This window comes from Notechis scutatus, chromosome 1 (genome assembly GCF_049901735.1).
Source record: "Notechis scutatus isolate UNSWTSFEM ecotype Mainland chromosome 1, rNotScu1.2, whole genome shotgun sequence".
Taxonomy (NCBI): Eukaryota; Metazoa; Chordata; class Lepidosauria; order Squamata; family Elapidae; genus Notechis; species Notechis scutatus.
This window is the reverse complement of record NC_142009.1, coordinates 187445071-187459425: the sequence shown is the minus strand read 5'-3', so window position 1 is coordinate 187459425 and position 14355 is coordinate 187445071. Positions and strand designations below refer to the sequence as shown.

The 14355-nt window shown below is 44.2% G+C and overlaps 1 protein-coding gene across 1 annotated transcript; it reads left to right on the top strand.

Annotated features, from left to right (window-relative positions):
• Positions 1-366: 366 nt before the first annotated feature.
• HOXD4 (homeobox D4) lies at positions 367-5588 on the top strand. Its single transcript, XM_026677670.2, has 2 exons — positions 367-1038; positions 1538-5588. Exons 1-2 carry the CDS (start codon positions 600-602, stop codon positions 1846-1848), a joined length of 750 nt encoding a protein of 249 aa, XP_026533455.2. The 5' UTR covers positions 367-599; the 3' UTR covers positions 1849-5588.
• The last annotated feature ends 8767 nt before the right edge of the window (positions 5589-14355 follow it).

Sequence of the window (14355 nt, the reverse complement as noted above, 5' to 3'; positions counted from 1 at the left end):
TGCCCTTTCCCGGCTGTTCCGGCGCTCGCTCGCTCGCTCGCTCGCCTTCCTTCTTTCCATTTGACTGCCCCCTTGCAAAAGCTACACGAGCCTTTTTCTCGCGGCGCCTTACCTTGTCAAGGCAGGGAAGGGCATCCCAAGGTTAGAAAAGGCAGGGGAGACAAAAGGCGCCCCCTTCACCTGCGGCGGGGGGAGCCGGCGGGCGGAGAGGGGAGAAAAGGGGGCAGACGGAGGTGGCCAACACTGCTTTGGGGGCTGGCCATCGACGGAGGAACCGGGGCGGGGGGGGGGGGTTGGTTTACGGACCCGCATCTCCTTGGTAAACGTGTGTGCGGGGGCGGGCGGGCAGCCTCGGATCACCTGCGGGTCCCCTTGATTTGCCCGTTAGGTTCATGTGGTGAAATTTGAGGAAATTGTGGCGGAACACACCAACCCCGGTGACAAAGCCCCGCGTCTCCCGATTGGCTCAGCCGGTCACGTGGACGCCTAACTTTATTCAGTTGACAGCAAGTAGGAGGGCTCTCTGGGAAGGGGGGTGGGGGGGGAAAAAAAAGACAGCGCGAGAAAAAAAAATTAGTATTTTCCATCTTCCGAAATTAATGGCCATGAGTTCGTATATGGTGAACTCGAAGTACGTGGACCCCAAATTCCCCCCGTGCGAGGAGTATTTGCAGAACAACTACCTAGCCGAGCAAGGCTCGGATTACTACGGCGCCTCGCCAGACTCGGATTTCCAGCACCAGGGACTCTATGCGCGGCCAAACTACAGCGGGCAGCAGCCCTACAGCTGCAGCAATGCCCAAGGCTCGGCGGTGCAAGCGCGGGGTCACGGGCAGGAGCCGTCCGGCCTGACGGGGCCCTTCCCCGGGCAAGGGGAGCACTGCCCCCCGGCCCCTGTGCCTGCCCCCAGGACTTGCAGCCAGCAGCACCCAAATCTCAAAAGCCCCAACGGGTCACCCGCAGCAGCAGCAGCAGCAGCAGCAGCCAAGCAGCCAGCCGTGGTGTATCCCTGGATGAAGAAAGTCCACGTTAACTCTGGTAAGCTTCCCTTTCTTTTCTCCATCCCTCCTTCTCCACGTGTCTCTCTCTCTGTACCCCCCTCCCCACACCACTCCAAAGGCCTTTCCAGGTTCCATCAGGAGAAAGTTAGGTGGAAATCGAGGTTGCCCACTAACTCTTGCCCTAAATGTTTGGGGCTTGGATGACATAGGCCTCTTGGCCATGTGCCTGAGACAGAAGGAGATTCTCTTTCACAAAGGGGGCTAGGATTTCTGAAGTCCACTCTGGGACCTAAAGAGAGAGAGAGGAAAGCAATGAATGAATGAATGAGAAGCCCATCTGCTAGTAATAGCCAATGTGGAAGAGTTTGCAGTGGCTCCTCCAAGAACCAGGAGAGTTTATTTAGCCTGGTAAATCTAATGAGAGAAAGAAAGAGAAAATCATAAATTGGTTTACAAATATTATTTGGGGCAGGAAGGATGTTAATAACTTCCTCTGATTTTTTTTTTTTTTTTTTGGTGTTTCCTCCTCCTCTCAGTAAATCCAAACTACACAGGAGGAGAACCAAAGCGCTCCCGCACGGCTTACACCAGGCAGCAAGTCCTTGAACTGGAAAAGGAATTTCACTTTAACCGGTACTTGACCAGGCGCCGCAGGATTGAAATCGCCCACACGTTGTGTCTCTCCGAGCGGCAGATTAAGATCTGGTTTCAGAACCGAAGGATGAAGTGGAAGAAAGACCACAAACTCCCCAACACCAAAGGCCGCACATCCAGTTCGTCCTCCGCCTCCAGCCAACACCTACAAACTGTTTCCAAGGAACACCAAACGGATTTGACCACTTTATAGGAAACTTGGAAACAAGCCTTTTTTTTTTTTTCCCTCCACTCCCAGGGGTTTTTCTTTGGAAGGGAGGCTGCCCAGAGTGCAGGCCGCCAAATACAAGCACATAGATACTCATCCTGGTGAAAGGGAAAGCAAGGTGTAGCCCTTGACAACTTTCCAATGGGTCGCCTCCTGTTTTCTAAGACAGTGGAGACAAATGTTGCGGGGACCACAGGAGTCACGGAAGGCAACTTAAACATTCAAACAAACAAATTCTGCTTCCAGGTGGTGAGAAAATGATATACTGTATATCTGTCTGTCTCTATGTATGTGGAAAACATAAATGAATCAAATTAATATTTTTAAATGAAATTCCCCTGGCAGCATACAGTCAGGCGCTATTGCAGACAAACCATTTGGAATTGCCTTTATGATCTACCAGGAAGGGTTTTGGGTGTTTGAGACTAGCTGTTTTTTGCCTGTTTTTCCATCATTCCAGGTTGTAGAGCAGGGCAGATCCAAACCTGACCTTTTGTCTTGAAAACAGGCAAACATTCCCTTTCCATTTCTTTTGAGTACTTTCAATAAACAACCTTAAATTAAAAGCTTACCCAATTCCTCTACCTTTTCAGGAAGATCTTTAAACAAGGAAGTGAAACGGGTTGTTTTCATGTATTGGTGATATTTGTTATTAGCCTATGTATTTATTTGTTAGTTAGAAAAAGAAAAAAAAAGAATCAAACCAAAAATATCAACAGAGATAAAAACAAATCTTGCTCTCCCTCCTGGCCCGCTGCTTGGATTTTGTTTTTGAAAACTGATTTCCTTTGCTGCTTTCCTTTCAGGTGTTTCTGTACATAGGAAATCTTTTTCCAGTTTTTTTTTTTCTTCAGATGAAATGAGAAAGAACTGGGACCTTTTAAAATTTGAAATGGACTATGTTTTCCCTTTTGTTCATGGCTTGTACTTTAATCCAAGAGAGGAGGAGGAGAGGAGAGGAGAAGAGGAGGGAGAAAGTGGATTAAATCAACCACAAAAGCCAAGCCTCTCCCCCACCAGTGTAGTAAATATTCCATGTGATTCATGACCCTCAAATTTATTTTATGTTCATCGTAGATTACTATTTTTTTTACTAGCCTCTTTTGATTTAATTTATTGTGTGGGCTTTAAAAACAAAAGAACAAAATAGAGAAGGGGTAGATTCTATGGTTTGGATGGAAAGACCAGTGCTTTCTTTTGGTTCAGATGTAAATACAAGAACTAGGATATATTTTAAACAGATTTTCAATATAAAGGCAGCTCTTACTGAGAGAAGAACAAGTGACGATAAACTTTGGCAGAAATTCGTGTCTTTTGCACAGATGAGTAAGATTTTTGTATTCTTTGTTTCTTCTTTTCTTTGAAAAAAATTTGGTTTTGCCAAAAAAATTTAAGCTCACACCATGGTGACATAAAGGAGGATTTTTCTCCCCTCTTAAAATTGTTTATTCTTTCTAAGCTTATCTTATGACAGGAACAAAGCAAATGTGTCCATTCTGCCCATTTTTAATTGGAAAAGCAGGGAGAAATGTTCCGGGCTCTAGTATTAAACTCACAGTCCCTTTACATTTACAATTTGTGCTTAAGCATGTTTATTCCCAAGTAAATTCACTATGTTTAGAGGAATCTGCAATCTGAAATTCTATCGATGGAAAAGTTTTGAACTCAGGAACCTCACACTAACATTACAGGCATCTCATTTCTTTTTTTTTTTCTTTTTTTCAGGCAGTTTGATTTCTAAGCACATTCCTTGATTTAAAGGAAAACAATAAAAGTAATAATAGGGAAAGGGAAAGAAAAGGACATTTCCCCTCTATATAATGGACATCTCAGAGACCCACACTTAATATTAGTGGATCTTAAGGGAATAAACCTGGTAGTTAAATTATAAAGCTTGCGGATAGGAAACGTTTAGGATGTTAAAACATTTAGGATGGATCCTAGCAGGCTCTTCCTTTCTTTCTCTTTCCGTGCCAGAGCCCTTCCTTTGTCCCCTTTGAGATGAACCTCTTCTTGGTCTCAGCCTCAGCCTCCAGCGCTGGCTCGTTCCGGTTTTTCCGTTGAATATGTGCCCGTCATGATATTAAAGATGGATATTTGGGCATTATTTGTGTCATTGTCTCTATGACAAAAAGCACCCCGTCCATTCAGGGGGGAAAGGACGCCTCCACGTTGAGAGGCTCAAAAGGTATTTCTTTGCTCTGGCTCCTCTTTTCTTTCTTCCTTTTTGTTTTTACTGAAGTTCAGCTCAACTGTAGAAACAGGTTCATCCAGAGGACAAATTTTCTATCCGATTAGCCGTATTGCAGCCTGGAGGAATGACCTCTAAACCCTTAACCTCTTGGACCTGGGGGAGTCTCCCTTCCTTTTCGGGCCGCCCAGCAAAGCGCAAGACTGCTTCGAACCCCCTTGAAGTCTAAATTCTGAAGTTTTTTTTGTTTTTTTTTTTGAAAGTGCCCACCTAACTGCTAACTGGGGGTGGATTGTCTCTGTGTCTTTTTCAAAATTCTCCTCCCGCAATTGTTTGAATCCGGAGGAAGGGAGAGTTCAGGTTGGGCCTGGTTTGAACCACTACTGCAGCCCTGTTCTGGCCTGAGCAGGAAACCGGCAGCCTCAGTTCCTGGGGAAGTTTAAACCTTTGCCTACTTACTAGCAGGCAAGTCCTCACTGCCTTTAGCAGCCTACAGTCTTTTAATCTTTTAATCTTTATTCTAATGGGTCCTTCCCTTAGTAAGAGATCTCAATATGATTGCTCGGGAGAAAATCTGGGAAAGGCAAGAACAAGGGAAATTTCTTTGGTGTTTTCAGGCACAAACTGTTTCTCCTCCAAACAACTTAACTGTGGAGTTGTAGTCCAGCCACTTGGGTAAAGCTATATTTTTTAAAACTTAATCCTGTTTAGGACCACAGATCCAATGCCTAATGCTATCATATTTGTTCAGAAATCAAATCCAGGAATTGGGGCACAGCAAAGGCCAGTTAGCCGCAAGCTCTTAAGTCTGGTTTGAGTAACAGGATGAGGGTGAGGAAGGCTGTTAAATTAACACCCTAGGAAAGCTATAATCCCTCTTCTCCACTGTCTACACCCCTTCCCCATACACAATGACACCTATTTCCCAGTAAACATGTTCTGAAGGGAGCTGCTGTTGGGACAAATTTTGCTCCACTCTATAGCTCATCCCTCCTCAGACCCATGAATTGAAGAGGATGCAGAAGGTGTGAAGAAAACAGAACTGGCCTAAATCCTTTGTAATGTTAATGTCTTCTTGACAAATGTTTAGTTCAAACTAAAGTTGACTTGAGAGAGAGTGTGTTTGAGTGCAGGGGAATCCTCTTTGAGCTTTAAGTCTTAAATCTTGGTGGTATGTATGTTAGCTCACCCTTGAAAGGAAATGATAAAGTGGCCAAGTATCAAAGGTTTTCTATGTGATGGCTCCACATTGTAAACATTTGGTCAAAAATGTGAATGAAAATGCACGTGGGTGCCCACTGTTTACTTCCTACTATCCTTTTTCACTGTTTCTGGGAGGGAGGCAACAAAGGAGACTGTTCTGGCTGGGAGTTGAGCTAGGCGATACCTCCAGCAAATAGAAGTTGAAGTCATTTTCTTTCCTCTGCGTAGGACTATCGCCTTTGGGTCCAACTGCATTGTCCCACAAACAATCTCTGTTTACTAGACTTTGCCAATGTTTTGCTGCCTCTGAATAAACGACTATTTATACGAATGGCTTTGCTATCATCATTTGCATATCCAGATTTGATGCACACATACCAAATGTAAAGATGGATAGTCCACATATAGACTTTTGCCCTGGTATAGGGAGGGTGGATGCTTGTCAAGGTCTGGTGTTTAAAAAAAGCTTGTCAAAGTATTGGTTTTTTTTTTTTTTTTTAAAAAAAAGACAAGATGGTGTCTTTAGTATAAAATGTTTGAAAGAACAAGCAGAAAAAGAGGGAGTGGGATTATTAGTTAGGAATCCAGTCTCTGATTTTACCCGAGGTCTTAGTCTCAAGACAATATGTAAAGGTCTCCATCTTTACGCACTCTCCCCTACAGGGTTCAGGTTCAGCCTGCGGAATTCCAAGTTGTTCTGCATGGAACCTCACTCCACATTTCAGTTCTATGCATAGTTGCTTAAAAATAAGTCTGATTCCAGGACCAGCTGCTTCTAAGTAAACATACTTGAGATTACAGCTGAATTGGAGGCTGCAGTCTTCTTCCTGCTTGTCTGGGAATAAATTGTATTGAACCTAAAGACACTTCTTTCTGAGTAAACCTGCATATTGTAAATCACTCTGTTCAGTGGAGCAGCAGATATGGCCAGGATCAAGAGTTCCCTATGTCAGGATGAAAAAAGAGAAGGTACTTTAAAATATTTCTTGGTTTAGTTGAAATTGCGCATTTAGCCAAAGTTATTTTCATTGTACAACTGGGAAGTTTTCAGAGTGCTTTAAGATATTCTGCAATGTTATTTACTTTCAGTAGTATTATTTACTTTTAGATTTTTTTCCCCAGTGATCTTTTAATGGCATTTTGTGTATGTATACTTGTCCTAAACCCTGATCCTGAATTGTTATTTCACAGGCTCCACTTAATCCAATGGGTTTTCCTTCCCAGGGAAAGTTGTGATTTGGTCCCAACTCTTTTTAGAAGTGTTTAGAACATCTGCATTAGAAGTTTCATATACAGTTTATACTATGGCTTCCATCTGCTGGTGCAGTTCTGTGTCTTCATGTGTGCATATACACCCATGTTAAAACAAGAACATTGAATTCGGGAGATGTATGGGCATGATTAAAATAACTATTTGAATCAAGGCTAGAGATATGAAGAGTAGGATGCTATGAATCATATACTGACCCATAATCTTTTTTCTTTCTTTCTAAAGGATGTTAGGATGCTTTGGCTGGGATAGTAGTATCAATAAAATAAACCACTGCAGTAGAATTTAAAATTATTAATATTGCAGCTGGAGGCTGAAAGTGAACATTAGCCTATTCATTTTCCCAATATATTCTAACATCTGAATTGTCTAATCCGGCACCACACAATAAGTTCTCTTGGCTGAGATTAAAAGTTGACTTGCTGCATCTAGTCCAGTCCCGTGTAAGACCCTCCTTCCATTTCTTCAGGGCAAAATCAGGCTAGAAAAAACAGTGGGAGCTTCATTTCAGTAAATAATTTCAATTCCAAATCACTCTCCTGACCACCACCACCTCAACTAACCCTCTAGAGGGAATGCATGTTCCTAAATTTTTGCAGAGGGTATGCATGTTCTTAATTTTTTATTCAAGAGAAGGCCAAATTTTGAATGAAATTTATTTCTGGATCAAAAACATGCCAAGATCAGAATCTTTTAGCTGCACATTTGAGCTATTTAAATCCAGAAGAACTCTGTTGAGGAAAAAGAAAGAAGCATAGAATTTAAATTTGAGTGAAATTGCTCCTCCCTTGCTGTTTTTATTTTTTTATTTTCCATTTTTTTAACCTTCACCTTCCTAAGAAAGGTTACCTTGGACAAGAATCCACATTTCTATAGAAGGAGTTCAAATCCGATTGCAATGGTGGGCCGCAATGAAGTAGTTGTATCCTTTGACTGGAATTGTCCACTCGGGCTATAACAGGAGACCATTCTTGCTTGTTTGTGGCCTAAGACTGTGTTGAGATCAGAGTAGGAAAGTTGAACCCCAGAATGGCCAGTGGCCTTTTGTACTCAGGCCTTTTGGGGGGGGCAAGGCCCCCCAATTTAAGGCTTCCGGCCCATATTATTTTCTAAATGTAGATGAAGGCCCATAGAATCTCTGCTAAAAAATTTCTCCCAGGTTGTAACTGTTAATGAGACCCAAAGGGAAACTTAGTATATGCATGGGAAGTAACCCTGGGACATAAATGTACTTAATGTAATGTTAATGACACTTCAATTGCATTTGAGTTTCTGTAGTGGGTCTCAAGAAGCCCCTTACCCCCAAGCAGTTGAGGCCAGACCGCTGTTACTGCTTTCCTTCTTGCAAAGGAAGGAAGGAAGGAAGGAAGGTCAGTCAAAGGAAAGCACAGCGCTAGCCTGCTTGGCTGTTTGAAATCGCCCTCGTCTCTGCCCTTTGGACATGTGGCTGATGGGCCTTGCAACCAACCCATCTGGAGGGCGCCCGGGGGGGGGGAGGGGGGAAGGGAAGGGGAGAAGACAGAAGGGCAAGCCAGACCTTCCGGCGGCGGCAACGGCCAACGCCAGGAACCGGGTGACCGAGGTAGTCATAAAGGGCTACAAAGTTCCTGGAGCAGTTTCTGTCGGAGAGCTCCTACTTCCGCCATAAAACACCCCCCCTGACAGCCCCGAGTCAAACATTTCTCTTTCCACGAGGTCGATGGCGCTACAGTATTTATATGGGAGATATTTTGATTCCACCAGCCAAGCCCGCCCTCAACTGCCCGCCTCGCACATGTTGGCTTGTTTTCTCCCGAAGAGTGCCAAGGCTGGAGGCCAAACCCCAAAGATCCAGCCAGCGGCGGGGTGGGGTGGTGGGATCGTGGTCTGACCTCCCTTTTATTCGGGAGTGGCTAAGGGCTCAGTCTGGGGCGGGGGGGAGGCCTCCCTGTCCTCAACAACCATCACTATCTAGGGCACGTTTTATCCAAAGGGGTTCTCCCAGTCCCTGCCGCTCCCGAGCATCTTGTCCTTTTTCCAAGAGGCGGAGGTGGCTCGAAGGCAGCGCCGAGAACGAAGGTCCCTCCACCCGAACAATAAAGGGGAAGCCTGGCGCTGCTCGCCACGGCTATGTTCTCCAAGCCTTCTTCCTGATGTGTGTGTGTGTGTGGTAGTGCGCGCGTGTGTGTGTAATGAAGGGGGGAGGGTTGGCGGGGAAGGAGGAGGAGGAGGAGGAGAGGGTTAAATATAACGATGTAGACCCAAATCATCTTGCTCTGGAAGAGTCGCGGCAGACAGCCTCTTGAAGTGCGAAGGAAGATGATAAGAATAGATTTTGCTCCAAGTCCTGACCACGTGATGGGCGAAATAATTAATTCAGCGCGTCCCTTAAGAAACGCGGAGTCGTCATTAATCTGCCAAGCAAAGGACTCTATCAGACTTGAAAACTGAAGAGATCCCAAGAATATAATATACAAAGGGGCGCGGGCTCTTTCTATGCACACCTAGGCTCTTGGGCGAAAGCCGAAGGGGGGAAAACAAAACAACCCAAAACTAAATATATATATTTGCCACTAATAAAAGAAAGAAAGAAAGCGGAGCTTGGTATGTACACATTTTCTTTCTTTTCTTTTATATTTCGAAATCCTTAATGAACTTAGCTGTCAAATGCTTGACAAATAGGGGCCCTGGATCTTTTCCTGATTTGTAACCCTGCCCTAGTCCGACGCTGTTCTCGGCGGCCGTGCGTGTGAATGAGTGAGTGAGTGCGTGCGTGTTGGGGGGCGAGACGCCCCAATGGGTTGACTCTTGATGATGTGAGATTAAGAAACGGAGCGGTGGGGGAGAGAGAGAGGGAGAGAGAGGGGAAGGGACGGTTTGGATCAAAGGCTGGCGAGGGGAGAAATAGGGGTAAAGAAATACTGGTCGTTTCTCTCTTACGGGGGAAACAATATTAGCTGTCAGGGCATCTGCTACCCATTCTGAAACGGTGAGAAAAGGGCCTGAACTTCTTTTCAAGCAAAGGTCGTAAATTTTGCTTTGCGTCATAATAGCAGGCTATAAAATCGAGCCGAAATTTTACCCAAGGCAGACTTTAACTAAGAGATAATGAATTCTAAAGGTACTTCTGCACCACCACCACCTCGCGAGTCTGCCGGCGTGGCTCCATCAGTCCACAAAAACCCGGGTGCTTTCGGATAACTTCGTTTTAGGGCTTCTGTGCCGGGAGGATGGCGAACCCGGAAGGATCTGGAGGAACCAGCTGAAAAGGGGGAATATTCCCACTGGAGAGAGAACAGCATTTGGAGTCCTTTTGTGAAAGATGCTCTATTGTAAACAAGCAAGCAAACGAACAAACACGTGCTTTTGTATTGAAATAACCTTTTTTTTTTAAATGGGACTTGTAAACGCTTGAACGATATAGCTATAAATTTGTTTCCAGCTCTGTGTGTGTGTGTGTGTGTGTGTGTGCCACTAGTCAGATCTATAACTAAAGAAGCTCCCACATTGATTGTGATAGGTATGGAACAAAGCGATTAAATTTCTGCCTGTTTGGAGATATCTTTTTTTTTTTTTTGTAAACAGCATAGTCTTTATTAAGGCTCCCTTCGAAACCTTTCTCTTGTCTTCTCTTCAGATTGTTGCTTTTTATGACTTCCGTTGTGTGTCAGGACATAGACGGAGTTTCCTGTGTTATGAATTATACATTCAAACAATAACACATTAATTCAATTATTCAGATATGACAAATGATTTTGCTTTGGGTTAGTGACTAAGAAACATATTTGCTCTTTCAGAATCTGAATGCACACACATGCAGTTGCATATTCTCCCAGTGAGAGCCCAAAATTACATGGGAGGGAGGGAGGGAAGGAGAGGGGAGAGAGAGACAGAGAGAGAGGGAGGGAGGGAGGGAGAGAGAGAGAGAGAGGAGAAAGAAACCTAAAGGAGAAGGCCCTTTAATGATAACGCTGATTCCTGCATATCGCCCAGAATATTTTATCAGTTTGACAATTGCCGTGTTTGTTGTTATAAATCATCTTAAGTAATTCCTGGAAGGATGCTTGTGTGTGTGTGTGTGTGTGTCTGCGGGCATACGATGGAGGGGTGGGGTGAAAGACAGAAGGAGAGGGAAAGACAGAGAAGGCCCTGCAAGGATTGTAAATCTTTCCATTTTATTGCTCCATGAACAGATGCTCAGAAGGGGGAAGAAAGCCTTAGATCCTTTTCCCCGAGACACATCTTGGCCAACTGGATTCCCCTCCCTCGACCAGTTTCACACTTGGCTTGTAGGATCTTTGGCTTTACTTTCGTTTGCTCCTCGGTTGTTTGCTTGAAACACAATTTCTAGGGTGGGGGGCTGCATGTGAGATTTCTTTTATGACTACTTCCCTCCCAAAATGATCTTTGCAAGTTGTTATTTTTTTTATTTCTTCTTTTATCCCCCCCCCCCTTTGATTGGTGGTGGGTGTTTCAGATTCTGCTCTAACCTAATGGGGAAAATGCGAGAAGAAAATGCATCACTTCCCTCTTTCTTGCAAGTGTTACATTTTAGAGGAGTCCTTCCATTTCTGATACTGGAAAGTTCTTTGGCAGGTTAATAGATTATAAAGGGGATGCCCAGAGCTTTCCAGTCTGGTTCCTGTGCTTAGCTCCCTACTAAGATCATTGGGATAAAATTCTATTAAGCCACTTTCTGGGAAATAAGTTTCACATCAAAAGGGGCGACTCCCCTGGATATATACCCAAGGCCACTTTCCAAGAGCTACACTTTGGCTGGATTGTGCTCCCAGAGGTGGTCAATTCTTGAATAAAAGTTTCCTCTGGACCTTGGTGTCTGGACTCTAGTCTTATGCTCAGTCGTTCAGCCCTTAGAAAGCAGAATACTGCAGATAACTGAAATGAAATATTTATGCATACATTTCTGCCCAGTTGTCAGATTTTGAATGGTAAAGAAATCTTAGCATATCCTGGATTAGACTGGGCACTTCCACAACTTCAAAGTTAAACTTAAGAGTAGTGAGATGCCTTCCTTTCACTGGGATGAATAGTAGATATTGATAATATCCTTTGTAGGAACAATAAAAAAAATCAACAACTATTGTTTTGTCTAAACCGGCTTTGTGAACAGGCAAATCATCAAGGTTTACCAGATGGGGAAGGAAGGAAGGAAGGAAGGAAGGAAGGAAGGAAGGAAGGAAGGAAGGAAGGAAGGAAGGAAGGCAGGCAGGCAGGCAGGCAGGCAGGCAGGCAGGCAGGCAGGCAGGCAGGCAGGCAGGCAGGCAGGAAGGAAGGAAGGAAGGAAGGAAGGAAGGAAGGAAGGAAGGAAGGAAGGAAGGAAGGAAGGAAGGAAGGAAGGAAGGGAGATAGATGCATAGTGAAAGCGCCAACACTGTAGTTTTTTATCTCAGTGCTGACTGGCCAAACCCAACTTTCTCTATATTTGTCTCTGAATCTCACTCCACCCTGGCATGCAAACAGTGGGATGATTCCATTCTGCCGGACTGAGGCAGACTTGCAACCCTATAGCAGATCAAACAGAATGGCTAGGAATCCAAGCCAGGCTTCCTGGGTCACCCCCCAATGCAAAAATCTCCCTTCTACTCCGAAACTTTGAGGCAGAAGTTAAGGGATGCCAAAGGGAAGAAGCCCCTCTTGTACCATTTATATGAGCCCCCACCCCTTGTCCTTCCGCTCGCAGATGATGGCGGTGGTACTGGTGGTGGTGATGGTTAGGAAGAAGTCCTATATGGGTACTTTAACTAGGTTAACCTTGGTAGCTTAATTTATGGTGAAAAGACAACAAGGTCTGTCCACCCCGCATCACTTAGCCGGAGAAAGATTTGACTAAGAAGGATCGCACCACCCAGATGTTATCAGGATTTACAAAGAAACCTTGAAGTCCATGCTGCGATGCCCCTTGGCACTGGATAGTTAAAGGACACCGCTGGGGAAGTGCCAGATTTTCTGAAGAGACCTTTTCTCTGTCGGAAGGTCTGGGGGAGCCTTTGACCCAGTGGGCTTCACCCCTCTGTAAGGCACAGACCCCCCTCATCTGAAGGATCTCGGGGCTGGATCACTGAGGACAAGCCGAGTGGAAGTTTCAGCCTTAATCAACACCATCTCCTCTCTCAGGATCACGTGAACAAATATGCTCGTATTTTAAGGCAGTGCCTGTATTTTTTATTATACAAGGCTTCCTCCAGTGATTGAATATATATATATATATATATATATATATATTGAATATATATTGAACGTGTGTATATATATATATATATTCATTCATTCATATTCATATAATAAGCCTCATCGCTTATTTACAAACAAAAGAAAACGTTAAACTGGCATGGTTTTTATTTATTTATTTTGTGGGCTTGTTCCTGAATGACTTTTTTTTAAAAAGTATATAATTGCTATTATGAAAGCCAGCAAAACCAGGGTCCATTCGCTCTCTTTTATTGGAGCTCCAGCAGTGGTTTTTATTCTACCGGGAATACTGGTCTATGGAAATGCCTGGGCAAATCCGCAAGATCAGGTTTAGGAGCGTATTGTCTCCAGAACAAAGGAGGAAGGATATATTCTCAAAACGGCCAACCTCCAGATTTTGACCTAGAAGGACAGCTTTAGGATAAACAAGGTTCCAGGTAAGCAATTGCATGAGTTTTCATGACCATTCATTCGGACTGCAAGGAACTGCAGAATGTCCAACGTCTGGCGTCTGTCTGGGCACCTCATTTTAGCTGGGACTGGAGCCTTTGTTGGAAACTCAACGCTTTTAACTCAACGCTTTTCTAAATGGCCATTTTCTTCCAAAATAACTTGGGGGGGTTGGGTAAATTTTCTTTTTTTGAGGGGGGGGCGGGCGCAGCGGGGATTTCTCTTAACCGAAAAAGGGAAGAGGGAAAAGACAGACCTCTCTTTGCTTCGGATAATGGGGCTCACAGGATCCCAAGATCAAATTATGTAGTTATATTTTAAAATCCCCGGATGAAAACGATGCCACTGCAAGACAGTCACTGAAAGACTAACTCTTTCTAAAAAGCGGTGACTTCCCATTCGTTTTCTTTGCCTTTTTGGTTTATTCTGCCAGTTTCTGTCAGTTTCTCTCCCCCCCTCCCCCAAATAAACCACGCGCTGATTAAAGCAGGTTCTTATTATTCCACCCTATTTTTATGGTAGATACCAGCGGTTGAAAAGTTTGTGAATCTTCGCGTTTTTGACCGTTTCACCAGAGGAGACACAATCCAGCAAGGTGAGAGCAACCTGCTCTCATCGATTCTAATGAGCTGGACGGCTCTTTTACATGTCTACTCGCGGGCAAGCCCCGCTGATCTCAATGGGACTCGCTAACAAGGTTTCCTTAGGATGACAGGCAGGGCTCGCTCCCTCTTTTTCTGCTGGAATAATCAAATCATTCGCCCCCCCAAAAGTATACAAAACGTTAGCCGTTTTCGCTTTTACTCCCTGATCAAATCTTTTTTTACAGTGAAGGGCATTAAAGCTGGCCAGATTTAAAGATCTTTTCTTGGACTGAATATAGAAGGTTACAATGGAACCGACTTCTTCTGTCCCTTATAGCGACGCTGTTTGAAGCCAGACTGGATTTTCTTTCGAACTGATTGTAAAGTTATGGCCAAGTCACTAGAAGTTTTGGTCCTAGACATATTTACCCGGAGGTCAAGCCCGACTAAATTCAATAGGGAAGAAAACAACATTTTTGTTTGCGAAGAATCTAAAGTTTGCCCGAACTTCAAGATACTGATAACCAGTTTTATATACATGCTAGCGAAATCATTAATAGTGCTGCCAAGCAATAGAAAAGCGTTTTTAAAAAGGGGGAGGGGGG